At 39.5% G+C, this 25,925-nt stretch overlaps 1 protein-coding gene across 1 annotated transcript; it reads left to right on the top strand.

Annotated features, from left to right (window-relative positions):
- The first annotated feature begins 687 nt into the window (after window positions 1–687).
- Window positions 688–9,753, top strand: caly (calcyon neuron-specific vesicular protein). Its single transcript, XM_063009701.1, has 5 exons — window positions 688–815; window positions 2,243–2,373; window positions 4,701–4,820; window positions 5,966–6,079; window positions 8,074–9,753. The coding sequence occupies exons 2-5, from the start codon at window positions 2,245–2,247 to the stop codon at window positions 8,272–8,274; spliced, it is 564 nt and encodes a 187-aa protein (XP_062865771.1). The 5' UTR covers window positions 688–815; window positions 2,243–2,244; the 3' UTR covers window positions 8,275–9,753.
- Window positions 9,754–25,925: the final 16,172 nt, after the last annotated feature.

The following is a 25,925-nucleotide window of genomic DNA, read 5'->3' as shown; positions in this document are numbered from 1 at the left end:
TGTATATACACGATATGAATATTTTAAAAAACGTATATGTTTAAATACCACTAAAAATGCAATGAAATGTGACCATAGTGATTACTTGCATTTCAGACCTAGCTGTGCGTTTGACACCTCATATGTAAGCGACAGCTCGTAGCTGGAAAGTGTGAAAATACTGCGCATGCGCAGCAGTGCATACAATCCTGCTGCCAACGCAAGCGATTGGAATTCCAGCTCTTTTCAGTGAGTCAAATTGGTAAACTCAATTCATCCTTAAGTGTCGGTTCTTTCACCTTCTTCGCTAAGTAGCACTATCATTCATTCATTCATTTATTTATTTAATCATTCATTTATTTATCAGTTTATCTTGGTCAGGGTCGCGGAGGGTCTGATTCATTAGGCGGAAGGCAGGAAACACAACGGACAGGTCGCCAGTCCATCACAGTATTCTTTCATATATTCATTAGTATATTTGGTCATTCATTTAAAATCATTGTATATAATACAATCGTCAGATGAGAATATACGGTATATAGAACTAATCAAAGGCATTTAATCAGTCTGTTCTATTGCTAATGTTGCTAATGCAAAACCCTTTAGATCCCAAAATTTGACTTTGCCTCTTCGAGTCGGTTTTTAAGCCTCGTTAAAAGAGTCGACTCAAAGAGCCATTCGTTCGTGAACGACACATCACTAACCGACGCAGCCTCCGCTGACTCCGGCATTGCCACGGTAACCGGGCTGCTCCGTTCAGCTGCACTGATTTTACCCTTTTCTTCCACAAAATCATTTACAGGGAACAACTAGAGCTCAATTTACCCTGAAAATCAGTAAGTAAATTGTATGATTAACATATATTCATATATTGTGTATATATACCCTATATAATATAAGCTATTGTTGCTTTTTTTGTTCGCTTGCTTGATGTGGTCATATCTGGTTACTAAGGTAACCCCGTTCAGTCAGTGGGTGATCCTTCGAGAATGTAACGTTTTATTACATTTTATTCAATTCTAGGCGTATCATCCTCAAATGTAATATTTTATCCACAGATATCATATAGATATAGTGTAACAGTAAATAAAATGTTACGTGACCATTATTTTAGCTTTGTGAATTGTTCGTTTTGGGATTTTAGCTTTGAGTGATTAGGGGCTTTGGTGCATCCTAAACCTAGCGTACTAAACAGTGTGTGAAATGATCAGCTATAAACAGGAATCCTAGCGTACTACGTAGTATGATAGTACGTGTTCGATGTAGCTTTGTTACACGTATAGACGCGGTTAACTAACGTTTTACACTAGATATTAGTGAAAAGGGTTATAATATAATGAAATTACAGCCTTTTGTCTTGACACAGTCTAGTATTTAATACTAAAATACCGCGCTATAAGTCTGAAACGGTTCAGAATGGCGATACGAGCAGAACTGTAGGGCTGGGGAGTTGAATCCCGAAAGATTCGATTCCTCCTTTCCAGCAATTAGAAATAACGAGTCCAGGTTTTGGCAGAACGCTTTAGGGGTCGCCACAGCAGATCGTACCTGATTTGGAACAGTTTTATGCCATATAACTGTATTTTAATCCGTGCTCTGTGCTGAGTGCACCTCCCAATGGTTAGGCTGTCCTAATACCCACCCACCCCCCAATAACAGGTCAGTTTTCTTAACATTAAATTATATACAAACCATCAGAAAGAAAATGTGTGGATTTGTGGTAACAGAAAGTTGCATAAATAAAGCAGTTAATTGTTAGAATCTTATTCTGAAACAAAGAACGATAAGTTAAAGGACCTTTTGCCAAAGGTCAAGTCAAGTCAAGTCAACTTTATTTATATAGCGCTTTTTACAATATACATTGTCTCAAAGCAACTTTACAAAATCCAGGACCAACAGATACAAAAACCCCTGTTGAGCAAGCCGAGGGCGACTGTGGCAAGGAAAAACTCCCTGAAAATTACAGGAAGAAACCTTGAGAGGAACCAGACTCAGCAGGGCCCATCCTTCTTCTTGGATCCTTCAAAAGTCACAATGTTGTGAGATTCTGCTTGCTGAACTGACTTGATTGCTGAAATACTACTCTGCTACTTGTATAACCATCTTCACTTCTGCATCCTTTTTATTTTTTATATTTTTAATAGATGCACATTAAGATCTATTTGGCAGGTATTTCAGAAAGTTTAAAGCCCCGTCGGCCAATCCTAAAAACACTGTATTTGGAATATCTGTATCTGTAATTGATTTTGTCTGTTTGTTTTAGACATGGTGAAGCTGGGCAGTTCTCTTGGTGAGAAGGTGGAGAGGCAGCCATCTCTGGAAGATGGCTTTGATAACATCCCTCTGATCACACCACTGGAGGTTAACCAGCTCCAGAAACCTTTTCCAGACAAGGTAAGATCTGAGGGGATGGAGAGGGTGAAACAGGGTTTGCCCTCATTGCAGCTTTAATAGACAATTGAGTAGTGGAGGTTCATAAGAAATAGTGTGACTGTACTGTCCTCTGCTTGCTTGAGTGAAAAAGCGGCTGGACGCTTTTTTATGTCATTATTGTAAAAAAAAAAAATAAAAAAAAAATAAAAAAATTAAAATTAAAAAAACATGATTTGTCAGACCAGTCAACCTTCTATTTTTACTCCAATGTCAAGTTCTGATGCCCACATGCCAATTGTAGGTGCTCACCTCATCACCAGTATGAAACTTACATCTGCAATTTGAATCTCAGTAGCCCTTCTGTTGGTCCCTACCAGACACCATAGCTTTCATGTCCCCTGGCATCAATGAGTCTTGGCTGCCCAATAACCTGTTAGTGGTTAGTGTGTTGGGTATTTACTGTGGCTGCCTGTGAGCACCTCTTTCTGTTTCAAAGAAACCTAACCCAAATGTCTGGTCACTTAGTTTTATGCTGATCATTACTGCTGCATTCAACATGTTTACTTTGGGTAACTACCAGTAGCCCAACATTTAATATATCCCTGTGCCATGCACATTTTGGAGGATGGTCCTAATGTTTTGGTTTATCAATGTATTATGCAATGGCTAATATGATTATTAAAGGATATTCTCAGTGTCAATGGATGCATCATGACCGTACCTACATATTGTGGCTGCATTTGATGTACTCTGTAAACGTCCCATGAGAGCTGAATTAGATTTTCTAGGCACACAAACAGCTTCAGCACTCTCCCAGTCTGTTTGTGTTTCATCAGCAAATGACTCATCTTTCAGTGACAGTGATGGGCAAAATTACAGAGCATTACAAGATCTGCTGTCTGCCACTGTGTAGGCATGAGCGGAAAAAGATACTGTGTGTACCAGCCCACTGGTTTCTGGGGTTAGTTTTTGGCCTGGATTAGAAGTCTCTGGAAATGGAAAAAAAAACAATACAAAAGATATTCTTTTGGTGTTTTGTCGGTACATCATATCATAACATAACATACAATCTCTCATGGGTGCTCAACTGGGATGAGATCTGGTGACTCCAAAAGCCATAGCATATGATTTTTATTCTTACATTTACATTTTCGGCATTGACCAGACGCTTTTATCCAAAGCGACTTACAGTAGCGTGACGGCATATTTTCCAAGTAATTGAGGGTTAAGGGCCTTGCTCAAGGGCCCAACAGTGGCAACCTGGCAGTCGTGGGTCTTGATTACTTGCAGTTACCTTTTGATAACTAGTCCAGTACCTTAACCACTAGGCTACAACTGCCTATTCTTTTTATACTAATCAAATCAATCAGTAATAACTACTGCCCTCTGAATAGGGGTGTTAGAATCCTGGAGGGAACCACTTGGCTGCTTTGCCAAAACTGGCACCCTAAACGTGACTAAAGTTTTTTACTGATCACATAAAAACAGACGTGGGGGCTTCTTTGTTGCACAGCAGCCTTTAAGCCCAGGACAATGTAAAGCTTACTTGACTGTGGACAAGTCAAGCGGATTACAACTTACTATAATAAATGTATACAAACAATAATGTAAAATATTACATTGTGGGGACAATTTGGGCAAGGCCCTTTTCTGTTCCAGCAAAACCATCTCCTGCGGCCAAAAGCAAGGTATATAAAGATGTAGTTTGATGAGGTGGAAAAACTTTGGTGACCTATACAAAGCTTGTGACTATATATTACTGGCCACAGTTTTTGAACATGTCGTCTAATAAGCTCATGGTCAGATGTCCACATACCATCTAGTGTATCAATCATTCTATGATTCTGCATCAAAGTTGCTTTTAATTAAAATAAATTAATGAAAAATCTTTAACCTAGCTTAACGAGTTTGGTGTGGAAGGAACTTAATTAGCCAGGAGAAACCCTGACCTCAACCCAGGTGAATACTGAAATCAATTGAAATGTCTATTGCAAGCCAGGCCTTTTCAATCAGCATTAGTGCCTGACCTCACAGAATCTTTTTTTTTTTTACTGAATGGACACAAATTTCCACAGACACATCAAAGTATTGTGAAAAGCCTTCCCAAAAGAGTAAAGGCTGTTATAGCTGCAATAAGGGCTTAAGGGTTTTAGAATGTGATGACCAAAAATGTAATCAAGTGTGTACTTTTGGACATATAGTGTACCTTTCAGCTCTTTATTAACATTTAACTTCAATTATCGTAACACATGTAAAACATCCAGCCTGCAAAAAAACTGAGACATTTCTTTGCAGCACATTGAGAGCTTTTCAGGCTATTAATGCTGAATTGATTTTTTTTTTCATAGGTGATTGTCAAAACAACCACTGAGTATCAGCTGCAGAAGAAGCAGAAGAAAAAACTCTACCTGCCTGGAATTAAGAAGCTCAACATAAACCTTTATGATGAAATGTCGGAAAAGGTCAAGGTAAGTTACTCTGTTCTGTAGCTGTAACCTAGGATAAGTGTTGTTTTATACTTTACTTTTATACTATGTAATGCTTATAGATCTGGTAAAATATAAGGTACAGTGGTGTGGGCAAAAATAGTAATTGCCTCCTTACTGTTCATCAGTACCATTGCTCCGACTGTCGTCACAGTTAATGATTTCAGATTATTGAACAAAACATGTAATATATAAGTATATAAACTTATGTATATGTATATATATATATATAATTAATTAATTAATTCCTTTATTAATGGGACAAAGGTATGTAAACCACAAATCACCCTTTTAAAAATGTAACTATTTTATTGTTTTACAGTCAATCAAGGTAGCAAATTGGTTAATTGGTTCACCAATGTATCCTATTATGCATAACCCTATAGAATATGAATCTCACTTATCTTAAACCATCATTCCCCCCTAAGAATATGTCATAATCTAATAAAATTTAATTTATTCATTCATTACCAACACATAGACAAAAGGAGAACATGCAAACTTCAAAAGGAACCAAGACCGCCCCACCTGAGCATTAAACCCAGGACCTTTTTGATGTGAGGCAACAGTGCTACCCACTGAGCCACTTAATGAGATTTTAGAAGAGACATCTCTGCTTAATACAACTTTGCAATAACAGTACCAAAATTGCAAATTGTAATGTAAAACTATGTTGCCAGTTTTTACCACATTTTTTACCAGCTGACAGTAGAGCTGTCTGTGGTGAGAATAAAATCTGATGTTGTCACTAGTATAAAACATTAATTCAAAGACAGCGTTGTCAAGTCAATTTTGAGGAAACTTGGAAGTTATTACAAATTTAAAGTACATCCTTAGGCAGTTCCTGGTTGATTGAATGTGCCCGGATACATAACAAGATCGGATTAATTTGTATAAAAGTGGAATATTTGTGACCTGCTTGCAGTAATACATTTCTAGCTTTGGGGTCTTTCAATTCCAAAATGTTGCATCCTGCAGCTTTAAGGCAGAATAGGATCATTTATAATCATTGTGTGATTTTTGTGCTGATATAATGCTCCTACTGAATGTTTATTTTTTGTGGCTTGAGTGTAATAAGCTTATGGATGTATGATATCATATTGTGTATTATGTGTGTTTTGTGGCAGCTCACCGGACTTATAATTATCACCCTGGCATTCCTGGCATGCCTGTTGTTGCTGGTTATGTATAAAGCTCTGTGGTACGACCAGCTTAGCTGCCCGGAGGGATTTGTCCTCAAGGTAACATACACAACACATAACTACAGCTCTAGTCAAAGCCAAAGGTTTACATCCACTTGTAAAAAACATTTATGAAACAGCAGTCTTGGGATTTCAGGAGCATATTTAGCGATATAAACACATATATGACCTGCCTGTTTAAAACCTGTATTCCAGCAGCTTTTAATTTATGGAAGATTGTTTTTTATGGTTCATCAGTTATCTTGACCCTCAGCATAAGTGGGCAAACAGATCACTAATCCATGTACTTTGTTCTCACTGAAAAGCTGGCTGTACAGTTGATGATGAACATTCCTCACCCCTATGAGATCTGTACACAGTTTCACAGAATTTTCAATCCTAATGCTTGTAGTTCAGTGGGTGCGGTCACATTAGTCATGTTTAAATGGGAACAGAGAAGTCTCCAGCTGTAGTTACCGTGGCCTTATAATCACTAACAAGGAATTAGGAGAGGATATACAATGTAACCAAATTAATTATTTAATTAAATTGTATTTTACAGCATTTTTGTCATATTTTCATTGATGATATTTTTTAAGATATTCAATCAAGTCACAGAAAGACGCAGTTGCAGAAATCATCAAAATCCCAGCACAGCCATGACACACACTAATGTCCCTTACAACTGTACATGCATAAAGCTCTATTCAAAGTCCACGTATCTAAATTTGATGTCAACACTTGTCAGCCACTACACACATTCTTACAAGATCTTTTTAGCTGAACACTTTAAAAACAATGACTCCATCTCTCATCAGCTAAGCGTGACAGCTTAGTGCTCATGCATGGCTAATGCAGCCTCTGAAGACATGCTAGTAGCTCATGGCTAATATCTTGAAGCTATGATCACCAACTAGCCAAACAGCATCAAGGCATTTTTCTTTAGATGCACGAGGGTGTGAGAATGTCTTTAATTAGCCTAAGCCATGACTAAACTGTGATTAAGACCCACAGGAGCTTCCACCTCGGCTGCTTTGATGCCGACACCACAGCTGCCTTCAGCGAGCTACACTAACATACCGTAGCCGACTTGAAAACAAGGAAAATTGCCTTTTGTTCAGAAGAAATGCGGCTCATCGAGAGTGAGGCTAGTTAACATCCTTTAGGCAAAGAAAAGCCAGAAATTCTCAGCTTTGATCAACCATTCTTTAGTTCGTCCATGACATTTTAAACCTAAATAGTTAGCACAGAGAGCATTGCATGTTTTTCTTCCCTGACCAAAGCTCAGGTTTTGAGCCCAGCTTGGCCGTGCTGTTTAAGTGTAGATCCGAAGTGTATGTTACAGCCAAAAGTATGTGGACACATGGCCATGAGTTAGACATCTAATAACTATTCATCGATCGATATATAGATAATATAAAATTAGATACTTCATTGATCCCAAAAAAAATTTAAGTCCCAGTAGCATTATACAGCAATGAAGGTACACATTTAAAAATATAACAGTACAAATTAAAAAAAAAAAAAAACAGCACAAACATAACAATCAAGATTGAAAAGTACCTGTATGTTAATAACTTTAGCAATATATTGGATAATTGTACCAAATGCAACACCGCAATAGAAACATATGTATGGAGACACTGGATTTGTACACACAGTCTCTACAGTTCAGTTATTGATACAGAAAGAATAGAAAGAAGAATGAATGAATGAAAGTGACTGTGATGATAGTCTTCTGAGAGGGCTTTTTTCTACAATTTCGGAGTGTGTTTGTGGGATTTAATCAAAAGGGTTTTGGTGAGATTGGGTTCCAAAGCACCTTCTATTTATTACAGCAAAGTGCACCCTGGGATGCAGCTATAGAATCAAATGTGCTTATGTTGTAACAGCAACAAATGCAAAGCTCCCACCCAAATCTTTCCATTGTCTTTACTGACCTGACAGCGTCTGAAAAGTCATAAGCTTCGTTTTAAAAATGGCTTTAAAATACCTTGTGCCACTAAGGTTTACACAGAGTACTAATCATACGCCCTTCTGTCTTCCAAATTCAGCATAAGCACTGCACCCCGGCTGCTCTTGATATGTATTACCCAGAGCAGGATGCTGCCTCAAGGGGAAGCCTCTACACAGCCATCAGCCATCTGAACCCAGCTAAGAAACCTCACCCAGAGCTGTCCTCCCCCTGGCTGCCCGTCATTAACGCCCTGAAGGAGTCACAGAAGGCCAAGGATGGGGCGGGCCACTCCCAGTGAAGGATGGAGAGAGGGAATGGAGATGGTGGAATAAGGTTTGTTGGAAGAAGTGTTCAGATGTATGAAGGGAAAGGTGTAGATGATTGTTAAGGTTATGTGGATTAATGTGGTGTGCTGGGTGGATTAAATGTGTGTATTTTGAGTATTAAATGATGAGTGAGACTTTGTAAGAGAATATATGTGTGCTGGTGTTGCTTCTGTGTTATAAATATCCACACAAGATGAGATATTTGTTTTGAAAGTGCTGAGATGATATTTATCTTAAAAGCTAAGACGCCTGTGTGGCAGCTCTGTTCAAATCTACCTTACTCATACTTGACAATACAAATGCTTTCAGCTCTTCTTATTGTACTAAATCAAATATAGATTCAAAACTCGTTTTTTCCTTTTTTTTTAACTTACTGTGATATTGTGGATTCCAACCTTTTCATAGATGTTTGTTTTGCACCTTTCTTTAAGTAGTTTTCGCTCATAGTTCAATGTGAATGTAGTGTAGCTTGGTGGAATTATGCATGGCCTGTACAATTTGCGTGCCAAAAAGCATTCATTCTTGTAATAAAAATGTTTCCTAATTACAATTCAAGCCATTTTGAAATCAACACATGAATCCTAACCAGTTTTCTCAAAAATACCTTTCATAAAACACAATATATAAAAACAAGACAATGTAATAATGACTAGTACAGACATAGTTTGGATATAAAACCTATACAATGTACACATTCTGATTTCAGTGTAGAAATGAATGTATAATCACTTGCTGTTTGCAATTTTAAATAGTAACACATGCTGAATGTAAAGTGGAACACAAGTGCACAAGATTTGAAATGTATTTAGAACCATGTATTAAGAAATTTTTGTTTGTTCATTAGCACTAAAATCACTCACCAGCATCTGTAAAAGTATTTAATAAACACGTCCTCAAGAATGCGAAATATACGAATTAAATTATGATTTACATGTATGATCTGTGTGTTGATATGAGAGTGGGAGTCTTAATTTATGTCTTCTGAAGGATGCCATTCTGAATGTGAATTTACAATCGATATAATTATGGGTCCCATGTTCCCTGACTTGCTTTGACTGTGCCAGACTTATTTACATCTTTTTTAAATTAATCTATTGTTTATCTGTTTTATTTTTACTTTTACATTTTGTTAAGTTATTTATTTATTTATTTATTTAATGTTACAACTATTATGTACTCTCAGGATTATGTATTTATTTGCTATAATTATTTAATTAACTGGATTGCATTTCTATATTTATTAACTTGGATATTAATTTCTTATTTATTTTCATAAATTTTTGGTGAAGATTGTATATTTTTACTGGAACAGGAAGGTTATTGTAAGATTCTTTGATGAAGTAGATACTAATGTTAAATCTACACTATTCAGTCGTGTATTATGGCACCTACTGTTAATCACTCGCTTCTCCCAGAAAAATAAATAAAGATTTCAATATTCAGCTCTCAAATTCAAAACAGACTTCTTTTATACACTGATGACCCCCATGATCGCAACTTATATACAAATATATACATACATAGTTATCTCCAAAAGTATTTTGGAAAAAAATAAAATAAAATAATGCTTTGTGATTCGTGATGGGCATATGCCCAAGTGTTTGTGGACACCTGACCTTGTGCTTGTTGAACATATTATTTCAAAGCTATTGGCATCACTGTTTCTGTTTTTATTTATAGTTAAAACAAAAAAAAGCTAAATAAATGTCCCATTTTTTTCAGAATAGAGGTTGTATCAAATAATTTTGACCAATTATTTTGCAACTGTAATACTTATAAATGTTTTTTAAACATTAGTAGTTTATTAACTGTTAAGCCAGATAATTATAGCAGACTTACTATTTTTTGTCAAAAATTTAAATAGCATAATTTTCAAGTATGTGTGACAAACGGTGACACTGCATTATTTTTTCATTTTATTTTTTTTATTTTCATCAACCGCTTTATCCAGGTCAGGGTCGCAGCATTCCCAGTTTAACTGTGAAACACTGGGCGCAAGGCAAGAATACCCTGGACAGGATGCCAATTCATTACTGGGTTTCAGCTTACTCCCAGTGTTTCCAAGTCAAACCAGGCTTGTCACAACCCTGACCAGGATACAGTGTTATTTAAATAGTTTTGCTCAAAGATATATTTGCCACAATTAAATATTTTAGACAAAGACGACCTGAAAAAGCGCAACATATGCTTACACAATTATGATTTGATATACTAAAGAAAATATATAGTATATAATATACAGTATAAAGTATATAACATATATAGTATGTAATAAATATATATACTGTCTCTGTGAGAATAAGTGACAGCCTCTAACATGGGCTCAGAGCTTTTGTATCCACTATTACAAAAAGATTTGCAAGATTGTATCCCAGAAATGCTTAACAAGAAAACCATAAATGCTCATCCTACATATACCAAGAAAAATTCAATGACCTCCAAGCCTTGTGGGATACTGTTCTGTGGACCATTTAGTCAAAAGTGGAGTCAATGAGCCAAAACTGCTTTAGGGCCTGGGCGACATGCCAGAAATAAAGGACCTATTACATTTATAATTATGACTGAATACAATTCAAGCAAACTGAGGGTTAAGGGCCCTGCTCAAAGGTCCAACAGTGGCAACTTGTGCTTAAACTGGGGATCTTCTGATTACTAGCTTAGTACCTTAACCAGTGAGCTTCCACTGCCCAACCTTTCTAATCTATTTGATCTATTCTGCTTTCTACCAGAAAGTCCTGACTAAGAATGTCCGGTCATCAGTCTTTGATCTAAGCTCATGCGCAACTGGGTTATGCAATAAGACAGCAATCCAAAACACAATAGCAGGTCCATGTTTAAACTGATGGCAAGACTCAACACTAAGCTTCTGGAGTGGCCTAGTTAAAACCCACAGTGAACCCCACTGTGGCAGTTTATGTTAAAAGCCTTACAATGTGGCTTAATTTAGGCAGTTCCCAAAAAACAGTAATGAGGATGTGACTGATCTTCAGTTCTGGAAAGCATTTGGTTGTATTTGTTGCACAACAGTTATTAGGTTTAAAGTGGTTTACCTTTTTCCTCTATTAATGAAATGATTATGTGAAAAATGTGTTCTGGCTTCTGTCCTGATCTCGTTGTCATACTGTGTTTTGTTTGAGGATCTGAAACCAAAAGGGGGCAAATACTTTTTTACACCACGATGCACAATAAATATTTGAAAATATACACACACATGTCTTAAACAGGTCTAAACCGATAAAGCAGTCTATGTGTTCAGTGTTTTGTACAAGTGTGAGTGTGGGTATGTGTTGGCGAGCCTGCTGTGCGTCTGTCTGCATCTCATTTACACTCCCACATTTTTCACATCGCCACTTTGCACTCTCAGCTCTGTAATAAAATCGACGTTTTCATCCGTCTCTCTCCCTCTCGTCCGCTGTCTGAGTGACAGAGCCTAAAATTTCACTTTGCCCAGGGCATGGAACCAAATAAAGTGTTTCAAAGTATTTATGAGGGTATTTAGTGGGCCCGGGCCTGGTCGAGGCACAGCTAACGTTGCCAGGAGAGAGAGGGCCTGCATGCAGTGGATAATGTGTAATGTGTGTATCTGTGCGCTGGGTGAGAGCGAGATTTAAAAGAACCTTATTAAATCTGTCACGGATGTAGCTTTCAGTTACGTCTTTTCTAAAGCTTCTACAATTTACAGCAGAAGCAAACGCTACTTAATTATTTACACTGTTCAATTGTTTAGACTGTTTATCTGTTTGGATGTGTAATTGAACTGTTTGTTTTGTTTGGACTGTTCATTTGTTTAAACTGTATATTTGCTTGGGCTGATAATTTGTTTGGATGTGTAATTGGACTGTTCATTTGTTTAGACTGTTAATTTGTTTGAATGTGTACTTGGACTGTTCATTTGTTGGATTGTGTAACTTTGTTTGGATGTATACTTGTTTGGACTGTTCATTTGTTTGGATGTATACTTGTTTGGACTGTTCATTTGTTTAGATGTATACTTGTTTGGACTGTTCATTTGTTTGAATGTGTACTCGGCCTGTTCATTTGTTTGGATGTGTAATTGGACTGTTCATTTGTTTAGACTGTTCATTTGTTTGGATTTATATTCATTTGTTTGGATGTGTACTTGGACTGTTCATTTGTTTGAATGTGTAATTTGACTGTTCATTTGTGTGGGTGTGTAACTAGACTGTTCATTTGTTTGGACGTGTTTTTGGACTGTTCATTTGTTTGGACTGTATTTATTTGGATGCATAATTGTTTGGACCGGCAACATTCTGTTTACTAGTCCAGTACCTTAATCACTGAGCTATCAATGCATGTAATTTGTTTTGGTACTGTTCTTTTATTTTAACCGTGTGTTTATACTGTTTATTTTGGATTTTGAGGTAGATTTAAATCTTTATGGATTTAATTAACATTCAGCTACTTACCGATAAAGCAGGCTATGTGTTCAGTGTTTTGTACAAGTGTGAGTGTGGGTATGTGTTGGCGAGCCTGCTGTGCGTCTGTCTGCATCTCATTTACACTCCCACATTTTTCACATATTACTTGTTTGGACTGTTCATTTGTTTGGATGTATACTTGTTTGGACTGTTCATTTGTTTAGATGTATACTTGTTTGGACTGTTCATTTGTTTGAATGTGTACTCGGCCTGTTCATTTGTTTGGATGTGTAATTGAACTGTTCATTTGTTTAGACTGTTCATTTGTTTGGATTTATATTCATTTGTTTGGATGTGTACTTGGACTGTTCATTTGTTTGAATGTGTAATTTGACTGTTCATTTGTGTGGGTGTGTAACTAGACTTTTCATTTGTTTGGATGTGTTTTTGGACTGTTCATTTGTTTGGACTGTATTTATTTTGATGCATAATTGTTTGGACCGGCAACATTCTGTTTACTAGTCCAGTACCTTAATCCCCCGTATTACACAAAAAAAAAAATAAAAATAGAAAGAATGTAACACAGGGAACATCGTAACACAGAGTAGCTATAAACACAGAAGCAAATGGCTGTGATCATGAAAAAAGCCAAAAACATGTGAGTGAATCCAGAATGATGTGGAGAAGTATAAGACACCAAGATCTCCAAAACAGTCTTTGGCGATTAATGGGTTAATAAAAACAAGCAAAGGAGGAGAAAGAAAAAGGGCTGGGTGGAAAATGAAAAAGGAAAAGAAAGCAAGTGAAATATAGGATCCAGACAGGATGATTAAACAGAACTCGGAGGGGGCCGATAAGACAGTGGCGTGCCGAGTGGGCGAGGGTCAACCCCGTGGGCTGTGTGTGTGTGTGTGTGTCTCTGTAGGATCTCTGGAGCTCTGGCGCCAGATGAGAATGCCACTTGCACAGCAGACAACTTGAACCTACACACACACACATACACACACACACACACACACACTTTTCTTGCTTTCACATGCACACCAACACACACACCGTTCACTCAGACAAACAGACTGATGACAGCTGCATTACACATTCTCCTGACCTACACCATAATTAGTTCAACTCTACAATCAAATCCCTCATCATCACACCATTACTGTCGTTCCCTCACACTCCCCTCACTCGCTGCTAACACACAGTCTTACATCAGAAACACCTTCAGCATGAGAGCGCGGTGTAGACAGACATGCTAAATGGAAAATATACAAGGGAAATACAAGGAGGAAAAGATGAAAGACACCAACAGGGCCACCTAGAGGCCGCACTACACACTGCAGAAACCTTATTTTGTTAATATGGATAAAATTCTATTGATCTGCAACTCCACCAGGCAGGGGCAACAGACGGTAGCTAAAGACTGAGGGTCCTATACATAGCCATAGATATATGTGGATGTATAAGTATATAAGACCAGAGATCACACATATCAATGCCATGAAGAGAAAGCTGATGTTGTGCTGACTCGGCAGATATTCGACACCCTCAGCACGCAAGCATCAGTTGACCACAGCATGTCCTGCTCACAACAGTGGTTTTTTTTGTTTTTTTTCTTCTCCCGTGTATATAGGGGTCGCCACAGCGGATCTGGTTCACATACCAGACAGGCACAGTCTAATAGACTGGACATTGAGTGGACTCCAGCAGCGCTGCTGTGTCTGATCCACTCATACAAGCACAACACACACTAACACACCACCACCATGTCAGTGTCACTGCAGTGCTGAGAATGATCCACCACCCAAATAATACCTGCTCTGTGGTGGTCCTGACCATTAAAGAACAGGGTGAAATCAGGTATGTAGAGAAACAGATGGACCACAGTCAGTAATTGTAGAACTACAAAGTGCTTCTATATGGTAAGTGGAGCTGATAAAATGGACAGTGAGTGTAGAAACAAGGAGGTGGTTTTAATGTTATGGCTGATCAGTGTATACAGTCTAAGCATTTAAGGGTTAAGGGCCTTGCTCAAGGGCCCAACAGTGCCAACCTGGCAGTGGTGGGGCTTGAACAGGCAACATTCTGACTACTAGTCCAGAACCTTAACCACTAGGCTACAACTGTCCAATTAATGTTGCATGGTGCTGCGTTCTACATTTACAACTAAGGCATTTAGAAGACGCTTTTATCCAAAGTCACTTGCTCTACAGTTTGAGCAATTGTGGGTTAAGGGCCTTGCTCAGGGGCCAACAGTGTGGTATAGGTGCTTGAACTGGCAACCTTCTGATTACTAGTCCAGGACCTTAACCACTGAGCTACCACTGTTCGTAAAAGCATTTGGTCTCAGTGTTGCCACCGGTTGGCTGGGCGCCATCTGGTGGGCATTATTGGCAGTGCCTGCAGCAGATACCAATTAGCCACCGCATCTGCCGGGTGGGGGTCTGAATATGTGTGGGTGGGTGGGTGGGTCTCCATAGGCTGTGTAAGGACCCTGATTGGTGGAAGAGACGCTTGTGCAGAATGCAGGGGTGAGAAGAGGAGGGCTGTGCACGTGTCGGAAGAGGCGTGTACAGCGACGTGCTCTCCTTGGATGAAATCTGGTATCTCTCAGCAGCAGAAGACAAAATGAGTGCGCTAAATTGGGAGGAAAATGGGGAGAAAATGCATTTTTTTAAAAAGCATTTGGTAAAACGCATATACTCACATGATTAAATTGTTCTGCCCAAAGATCATCTTTAGTTTTTCATCATGATTGAGTTTTACGTGACCAGCAGTTCCATACCTGTGTGTGGTAATCACCACTGGGTTCAAAATCTGCACTAAACTGAAAAATGCCAAAGAATTCCTTTGGGACTGCGGGAAAATTAGCCAGCGCTCTAAACTAGGAGTAGCAATTATCATCCTACTTGGGGTTGAGAATACGAGGTCATGTTAGTCATTTTACTGACTCAAATGGCATTGTCTGTCCAGACCCACACTACAGACCAGAGCCTGTTTAATCTCCCCTTCCTTTAGTCATCTGACAAATTATTTTTACAACATCCTGTGATTAAACCTCAGCGTAGTAATGAATGGGTGAAATGTCAAGGAGGAACAGAGGGTTTTCATTAAGGATGGCGTTTCTGTGTTCTTGCGTGCTTGTGTTTGGTCTGGTGGGGGTTGTTTGTTGTATGTGAAAGGGCAAACTGCATAACCAACAGAGTCATAACCAAAAGAGGTATTAAAAACAAAAATTTCTACATACAGGAGATAAAGTATGAAAAACCAGAACTATAACAGGGTGGGTTGTGCCTCACTACTGAAGTGAAAATGAATCCAAGAGCAAGGCAGAACAATACAGTGGTCAAAAAGACACAATAAAAACTCTGGCAGCAGTTTATTACTCTAGGACACCAGCGCTGAGATTCTGAGCTACCGGGTTCGAATCTCGGCTCTGCTACCAGTCAGCTGGGCACCCTCTAGCAGGCACAATTGGCTAATACCTGCAGTAGACAAAATAGGCCTCCAGTCTGCTGGGTGGGAAAGACAGGGCTAAGGGGTGGGGTTATCAACTCTGTGTAAGGACCTTGGTTGCACAGGGCACCTGTACAGAAAGTGGAGGAGTGCAGAGATCAGGGCGTGGCTCTCCGTACAAGTACCGTTAAGTATAAGAAAATAAGAAGGGATTGGTGGACTGCGCATATGTCAGAGGGAGTTTGTATCAGGTGAATATACACCCTCCTTGGATGCCATTGTGGTCCCCCGCAGCGAGCTGGCTACGCTAAATTGGGAGAAAAAAAACGCTGGCCAAAATAATGAAAACAAAGTAACAAAGGCGTAAAAACATCCGCAGCCCACAATGAAGAATCTGGATAGAACAGGGATAGCGCAGAACTAGGAACTGGTTGTCAAAATATGACAGGCAAAAAAAAAGGAAAGAGCCAAGGAAAGCAACACATAAGTTGGCATTTGGCAGATGCTTTTATCCAAAGCGACTTACAGTACTGTGACACTATACGGTCTTAGCCATTGAGGGTTAAGGGCCTTGCTCAAGGGCCCAATGGTGACAACCTGTCAGTGGTGGGGCTTGAACCAGCAACCTTTTGATTACTAGTCCAGTACCTACAGGCTACAACTGCCCCAATCTGTAAGTGAAATGAATAGATTGTGACGATAATGGTTCAACTGTGGCTTGCTAAACAAACACAGTTCTCGCTCTCACATTCACTCACAGTCAATCACAGACTGCTATCACAAGACTAGCTGGCTTTACGCTGAATCCTGACATAGATCACCGCGTCAGACGACATTTAAAGCTCTGTGGTAATGTGCATTTAAAGCGACTTTATAAATCACTGCTCTTTAGCTACCGGGTGGAATTTCCACTCGGCTCGTCTGTGATTTGTTCCGGGGTAATAAAATTGTCTCCTGTAAGGGAGAGAATAGATGCTGATTTTATAGATTTGTCGGTCTTTTGTAAGTTTAAGAATCATTACAAAGAAAACAAACAATGTAAAACTTTATGATCGCATCGCTGGGTTGAACCATTGAGCAAAAAAGTTCAAAGCTCCGGATTCCGAAGAAAGAACCGCAAGGAAAACTTTTGCATGTCATGCATTACGCCTGCTTGTGCTCCCTCTTTCTCATGCCACATTTTGTTATGTGGATTCAGGCTACAACAAAGGCCATATTGGAGCTATAAAAGCAACAAGGAAAAGATGAAATGACTAACAACTGTCATAATGACAGCTGAAAGGCATGCAATGAACTTGGAATGTACAGTGTGTGTATTACCTAAAGGGACACCGATGCCAAGAATAAATCATCTGTAGCTATTTAAGCTAGCCGAGCAGCTCAGGAACATTTTCCAAGCGCGGCAGCTTGAAGCAATTTACGTTATATGAAGGGAAAAAAACAGAACAAACATTTGAGCGCAGTTCATAATGCGACGGATGGACTGATGTGGATTAAATAGACCTAAATGCCTAAAAGTTTTTACAAAGCCTGGCTGAGCGAGTAATGTTCACAGGCCACACCGTAAACACCGGGCCATTGATACAGACCTTACATTTTGGGAAAGAGGTACTAGGGAGGTGGGCGGGGCTGTGACCTGTGATCTTACCCAGAACAGCGTGATTGGAACAGACCAGCTTGACAGACCAGAACTGGACTGTTTTAACTTAATTGAGCAGAGCTTTGCCTTTACTGTAGTGCATTCAGTTTCATTTATTTCTATTTTAACCCCCATTATCCTGATCAGGCTTGTGGTGGGAGCAGTTTTGCCAGAAACACTGGATGCAACGTTGGAACACAACCTGGCCAGGGCACCAATCCATCACGAGGCTTCGGGCACCTTTATTAGACATTGCCAATTGGCCAGCCAATAGCACCTGCTGAGAAGGCTACCCTATTAGACCGCTGCACCACCCAAACGCCCCTTTATTCTATTCTGCATGACAAATATTCTTTATTCTGTGTTTATTTACTTTCCTGACAGGACAGGTTAACTCCACAGAGAAAGGACAGAAAGGACCCGGACCGCTCCACCTGGGTATTGAACCCAGGACCTTCTTGGTGTAAGGCGCCAGTGCTAACCTGGCCAGGGTGCTGTTACTCTAGCAGGGTACAGATACTGATTGTACCCACCTAGCCACCCCTGTATTTTATGCACCGAGAGGTTCATGGCATGGGTTTCCATGCACACAAGCTTTACATCACTAAGTACAATGCCAAGCATCGCATGGAGTGGTGTAAAGCACACTGCCACTAGACCCTGGAGCAGTGGAACTGTACTCTATAAAGTAACGAATCACGCTTCTCCATTTGGCAGTCTGACGGATGAATCTGGGTTTTTGTGAATTCCAGGAGAACGTTACCTGCCTGACCGCATTGTGCTAACTGTAAAAATTGGTGGAGGAAGGATAATGCTATGGGGTTATTTATCAAGGGTTGATCTGAGCCCCTTAGTTCAGTGGGAAAAAAATCTGACATTTTGGACAACTGTATGCTTCCAATTTTGGGAACAGTTTAGGGAAGGCCCTTTTCTGTAGCAGCTTATTTATTTATTTATATTTCTCCTACCACTTCCCATAAATATGCAGATTTATATATATATATAGATTGGCTTCTCTAAACTGACCAGACTAAACTGTTACCAGTGTGGTGCCCTGTGATGGACTGTCGGCATGTCCAAGCAGTATTCCTGTCTTGCGCCTATCCTGACCCTGACCAGAATATGGCATTACTATCAATTTAGAAATTAATGAACAAAAAAGTGAACAAATGAATACATATATAATACTTACAGAACTGACCCAGATGTACTGGGGCATATTTATTAAAAATATTAATATTATACAGTCATGTCATCATGCCCTAGCCGACACAACAATAAGTAGCACACTATTTTGGCATTCTCTATACAGTAGCCTGCATTTTTACATTCACTGTGGCCTGTAATAACCTAGGTCTGCATGAACCATGTCCAAAAACGCACACACTTCTAAACAGCATGTCGAACCAGTAGTCCAATGCCAATGTTGTTCGAGTAGTTCTGCTATTTATACATGCCATTTGTTAAGGTACTGAAAACACAAACCAGCGGCTTTGTAGGCCAACCCATAAAAGATAATAGTAGGTAGCATTGTTGTATGAGAACGGAATTCTCATACTGTTCATGCCAGAAATGCTAATATTATTTATGCTAGTATACAATCAGCCGTTCTTTCTTCTGACAGAAGAATTGAATTGTAACGTTTCATAATGTACACTATAGGCGTGCGTGAGAAATAGGTCCCGCATTGCACACATTCCAGAAAATAACACACCCTGTGTCGTCCAGCCCAAAGAGACACGGGCGAAGCGGATTAATTAGAGAGCAAAGCTACTTTAATGACTCGCAAGAGTGACTACGTTAGTGTTTGGCCCCCTACAAGTTCTTTGATCTGTGATCATAGCAATTAGACGTGTGTCGTTTGTTTGAATGGTGTGTCACCAAACTGGGCTGCTTTTGTTTGGATTACGCAGGAGAAAATGGGCTTTGGACGATTTGACATAATTTGGGCCAGTTTGCCATAATTTGGATAATTAGGTTTTGAAAATATACACTCACCAACACTTTAATAGGTACACCTATCTGGAACACCTGGTACATTCGTTGATTTTTTTTATTAGCTGCATCTATGCTACAGATTGTAGCAAATCAGGTACTGATTGTAGATTGTCTGTTGCTCTGTACAACTAAAAGGGTTGATAAATAGGGTTGGACCAATGTTATTTGGGTGGGGGACTATTACCAGCACTACAACACTAGTATGAGTGTATCAGTGCAGCATTGGTGTTGGGATTTTTTAACATCTCAGTCTCAGTGACACATTATCAGGTGCTAGTCTGTTAAAACCGACACAAGACAAGAGGACAACAGAAAAATTCTGACTCATCTGTGCAGCCAACCATTACAAAGCAATGACAGCACAGTGACATGACATGACATGACATGTCAATGCTGGGAGGAGAACAATGCTTCCATCAAAAACATAATGTCAACAGTGTCGTGTGATCAGACATGTCTACAGATACAAAAAATAAAGAATAAAGATTAACGCACACTCTCCATTAAACAATAACATAAAGTGCTAATGAGTGCTAACAGGGTTTGTGTTTCTAATAAAGATGCCAGTAAGGTTAAACAGTATTTAAAAATCCCAACAATCCCAATGTTGTGGACATTTTTGTGTCTGTCATTTGTGACTTTGTTTCTGTTATTTTGGCCACTGCTTATATTTTCCCATATTTTAGTCACAGGATTGTTCTACCATGTTTATGCATCCTTTAAATTGGGGTCATTTTTCATTCTTGCAGGTAGACAAGGCGTGGCCCTGACTGTTACACTGAATGCAGTAGCAGTACTTATGATTGGCACTATGCTAACAAAAGAGCACAGGCAGCAAAATTACAATAAAGCTTTTCGTATTAACTGACTGAAATAAAATAGGCTTCCTAAAGTTCAGGTGTTTCATCCACACCCATTAAATAAAGGTGTATAATAGTTACAATAGAGTGAGTGAGTGAGTGAGTGAGTGAGTGAGTGAGTGAGTGAGTGGATCAGCACCATGTCCAGGGTGAATCTCCATCTTGTATTTTTGGACCTTACCCTTTTTTGTAACCTTGTCAGGATGAAGCAGTTAATAAAAAATAATTAATAAACAAATAAATAAATTGCCTATGCAATAACTGTGTGCATGGCTTTAGTTACCTTCCTCCAAACTGTCACTGTTAAGGTATTTAAGTGACTTTTTACAGTACCTTGCCAACACAGCAGGGGCAGTGCAGCTCCATGTCACCCTGAATAACCAGTCCTCCAGGCTTTTGAAAGCTCTTATGAAGACTCGTGTTTTCCCCAATGCCTGTCAAATGCAATCATGTTGTTGTTTGGAAACACATCTATTAATAAAATGGAATCAATTCAAACGGTTGAATAGCGGTTAACTCATGAATCGTTCTGTCAGACAATTAGGTTACAAGAAAATACACACTGGAAAAAAAGCAACCCACCACTGACAAACCATTAATCAGGATTTAGTGTCTGTTTTAGCCTGGTAATGATCAACTCCGCCACATTTGAAGGCATGCCCCACTAAACTATGTGGGCAGTTCATGGTGCATTTGGTTAGGTTTGGAACCATCATCCATGTGTAAAAGCACTGGGTGAAACAGGAAGTTATGCAGAGTGAGACACAATCACTGCTATTTCAGTATTTTTATCTGCAATAGAAATGATCGTTTTACATCAATAAAATGAACATAGTATTTTTTATGTTTTATTTAATTAATTGCTTTATCCTGGTCAGGGTTACGGCAGGTTCAGTTCCAATGAAAAACAGTGGATGCAAGGCAAGAGTACACAGGACAGGGCAGTTTATGGCCAAAAGTATTTTTACACCTGACCTTCAGTTTGTTTGACATTACATTTTAAAACTAATGGTATTAAAATAAAGTGACCTCCACTATGTGATCTTTCCAGCTATAACAACAGCCACTCTACTAAGAAGACTTTGAAATATGTATGTATGTGGGAATTTGTGCCCATTCACTCGAATTCACACAAAATAATCTGTATGGCTGGGCACAGATGTTGGTCAAGATAGTCACAGTTGATGTTCCAGTTCATTTCAGAGCTGTTTAGTGGGGCTGAGGTCAGGACTGGTTAGCAATTGTTGTGGCTGAAACACAAAATTAGTAGAGGTGTCCCAATACCTTTGTCCATATATATATATATTTTAGGAAGGGTAGCAGCCAGGAATATAGGGATGGCTGAAGTCCTGTGATGCACTGGTGTCCTGTTCAGGGTTTTCCTGCTGTATGTCCGGTGTTTCTCAGAGGAACTGGACCTGCGGCAACCCTGACCAGAAAAAAGCAGTAGATAAAAATAAAATAAAAATTAACACAGGCAGGGTTTGACCAAGAAGTAAGAGGGAAAAAAGGGGCAAAGAAGCCTGAAACAAAGCATTTTTATATGAGCACAGTAAATTTAAATTACCTAAATGAATTGATTTGCTCATACTGACGATTTACATCTTTCTGATCCGTATTTGCATTTTCAGCCTACACCGTATTGTTCTGCTTTCTCTGATCTTCTTTAAAATAAGTGCTTTTCTTCTGCTATTGTTAAATGAACTCATAATGAGTTGGCCTCTGCTCTCGCTCTTTGAGCTTTTCTCTATGATGGACAGGGCCAAGTCCGTGTGGAGACCTGCAATTTAGTAAAACACTGCAGAATTCAGGCTTGCCAGGTGCCACAAGAGCTCTTAGATCAGCCTCTTCAAAGAGGGACGGGGTAAGATCCGTTCCCCTCTGATTTCTGATTTGTCTTTCTGTCAGATAGTATTTCAAGTGTTAATTTAACAAGAGTAAGTGCACTGGTGTTTATACTTTACATGAAGCCGTTACATGAAGGAACATTTTAAAATTCTGTTGGCATTCAATGTAAATTAGTATAATTAACACTTCAATACTAGGTTGCTTATGTTTGTTTGTTTATTAGGATTTTAACGTCATGTTTTACACTTTGGATACATTCATGACAGGAACGGTAGTTACTCATTACACAAGGTTAATCCGTTTACAAGGTTATATCGAACACAGTCATGGACAATTTAGTGTCTCCAATTCACCTCACTTGCATGTCTTGCAGATGTTTAAAATAGCTACCTAATTAAAAAAATGTTTACTTACTTGCAAACTGCAGACACTTAAACATTTCTATCAATAAAAAATTGCTCTAAAGCAAAATCACATGCAGGACTGTAGTGCTAAAAAACACACTTTAGTACTGGTTAGCTACATTTGTATTTTAAGCATTCCTTTAATATAATATACTATATACTATAATGTATTTTTATTATTCTGTTGTCAGTGTGTCAGGACGACTGTAGCTTCCTTTTGCTGATGTTGCAAAAAGTGTGTGTGTGTGTGTGTGTGTGTGTTCCATCTCTGCCCCCTTCAACCCCCCGGGACTGAAATGCAGCTCTCTTACTGACAGCTCCGTTGCCCTAAATGGGGCGTAATTTGTGAGGGCCAGGCTTTGCAGGGGATGGTGGGTAATTAAGAGGGTGTCTAAGGCCACTGTGGCTTTGCGATGACAGGCGTCAGCTGCATGCTGTATGGGTTCCTCTCATCTTTGAGTCTCCCGGGAACGTAAAGACCTTAAAACGGGTCCGTGATGTCCCGGTGGAAAGCTTTTAGCACTCCGGCTCAAAAGGACCGGGGAGGTCTGAGAGACACTTGAGTATGAGTTGTGTTCGTCATCGACCCTGGTGAGAACGGTTTACAAGTCGCCTATGAGAAATAATGCTAAAGAGTTACTAACAATACAAAATAGTTTTTTTCTAGGGCAAAGGAATTAATAGCTGGTGTAACTTGCATATAGAGTGTTTTCAGTACACGGAGGGAGATGTTAGCTGGCATGCTAGCAGGTTGTGCCACCTCAGCGCATTGGTTTGAATGGCTTGAGGCTAACTGTGTTAGCTTAGTAAGTAAACACTGCGTTGACGTAATCGTTGTAATCGCTGTCTAAGTAGTGTGTCTAAATAATCTGCCTTATGAGTTCGATGTCTCATTAGAATCCTCTCTACTTAGGCAGTAGGCAACAAGGCAGCTCACTAGGTTTTCAGACAGACCCTAAATATCAATCCTTGTCAGGATAGAAAGTGTCGGTAATGAGTTTTGAATTGTAAAGACGGCTTTAAGGAATCCGTAAAGATTTCTTTCTTCAAACGATGTTAAAGGTCACTGTTTTTAAGGCTTGGTTTCAGGTCTCTCAAGCCACAACCCACAACAAACAGTGGAAAGAGCGCAAGTCGGCTCCTCTCCAGGGAGCTAATACATTCTCATTACATCAAAAATGGCAGCCCGGTCTTTCAGTCTGTCGTCTTTCTGCCAGTCCATCAATCCCACGCTAACTGTCACATTCCACAAACGACGGAGTGAAGGAGCGCTCGAGATAAACGTCTGTCTAATTAATAAAGTCATAATACGAACATTTTGTCTGCCGGTCTGTAATTATATGCAGGACAGGGAAGAGACGGAGCTGTCTGCTGGTGAGGGGGAGCGAGCGTCTAAGGCTTTCTTTGATCTTCAGACTTGTCTGCCGTGCTGTTTTCCTTCAAGCCCTCTTAGCACTGTTGAGGCAGACCACGGACTCCACTCTTGGGGATCGGGCCACTTAATGGCTCACTTAAAGAGGCCCTTTCCGTAGCGCCAGGGCTAAGCAGAGTCAGCCGCTCAGAAAAACACACAGAAGCCGTCAAGTCAAGGTGCTTACAAGGTGAGCTTGGTCACAGATAACCACTAAAATTACAGTTTCGGTTGACCTGACAGACAAAGAAAAATAATGGTGTTTAAATTAAGCGGAACACCGTTTCGGACACCGGGCTGAACACTGACAGAGGGCCATGAATTCCTAAAGTTTGGGTTCTTTGCTGAGCAAAGCCGGAAGCTGTGTTTAAACGAGTCTTAAACCACGTGCTTCGGCTGAGAAGGATTTAGCTGAATGGAAACGTTTTGCTGCAAATTGCCGTTAAATGGGCACATTGGCGCATGGGTGAAAATTGTGATTAAGTGAGATTGACAATTATGTGTGACTGACAACGTTTGCCATTAGGTCATTATGATGACAGTGATTACTGCATTAAACGCCACCTGGTTCTTATAACGTCTCATGTTTTCCCCAATGCCTGTCAAATGCAATCATGTTGTTTTTTGGAAACACACCTATTAATAAAATGAAATCGATTCAAACGGTTGATCAGAGGTTAGCTCGTGAATCGTTCTGTCAGACAATTAGGTTAAAAGAAAATGCATTTTTAAAAAAGCAATCCGAGCGATTTTAAAAGTCACAGTGTAACGTCGCTTCCATCAGCACGTCTAGGCTTACCTCAGAGCCCACGACTGTGACTACATCGAAAAAAGTAAACATGAACGTTGTGCTAGTAAACATGAACACAGGACATCTGACTCGAGGAACCAACTCGTAAATGTATCCAATGTGTTTCAAATTGCCCATTCGTTATGGAGGGCTTTTTACGAGCCTGCCTCATTAGTGGGCCAGTGGCTTAGGCTTTGCTCATTTACCTCCAGGGAACAAGAGGTCAATTATCTCAGCGAGATGAAATGTCCGTTTTGTGCTGAGAACTTTTCCCTCTCTGATCTGGGATCAGTTTCGCAGGAACGTTTGAGATAAGGGTGTGATCACTGAAGCTCACAATTAGCTGAGCTCTCCACCGAGGAACTATTAACACATCTGCAAGTGTTCTGCTCGTCTTTGTTTGGAAACATAACTCGACCTGGCTTTACCAGGCAAAACAACGTTTATTAAGAGAAGCTTTGTATACTGTGCTCGTCAGTAAATGAAAGTGTTTAACGTTTGTGTACATTCAGCACTGATGCGAAGCCACGACGTGAATTTGTTTACACGGGCTTTGTGTTATTGAGTGACTTGTCCTTTTTCGTGACATCCATTCAATTCAAAACCTCGTTTTTCCAACACCACAGAGACAAATTAAAAGGGCGTCTAATTACATTGTTTGTAAACAGCGACAGTGTACACAGTGAAAATGAAGTGGAACAATATGGCTAAAGTCTGTGATGAGCTGTTGGGCCAACACATTTATAAAGAATACTTTAGCATCCTCTTGAACCTACAGTGTATCACAAAAGTGAGTACACCCCTCACATTTCTGCAAATATTTTATTATATCTTTTCA

Source organism: Trichomycterus rosablanca, chromosome 15 (genome assembly GCF_030014385.1).
Source record: "Trichomycterus rosablanca isolate fTriRos1 chromosome 15, fTriRos1.hap1, whole genome shotgun sequence".
NCBI classification, from domain to species: Eukaryota; Metazoa; Chordata; class Actinopteri; order Siluriformes; family Trichomycteridae; genus Trichomycterus; species Trichomycterus rosablanca.
Note: the sequence above shows the minus strand (reverse complement) of the source record. Positions and strands in the feature narration are given on the sequence as shown.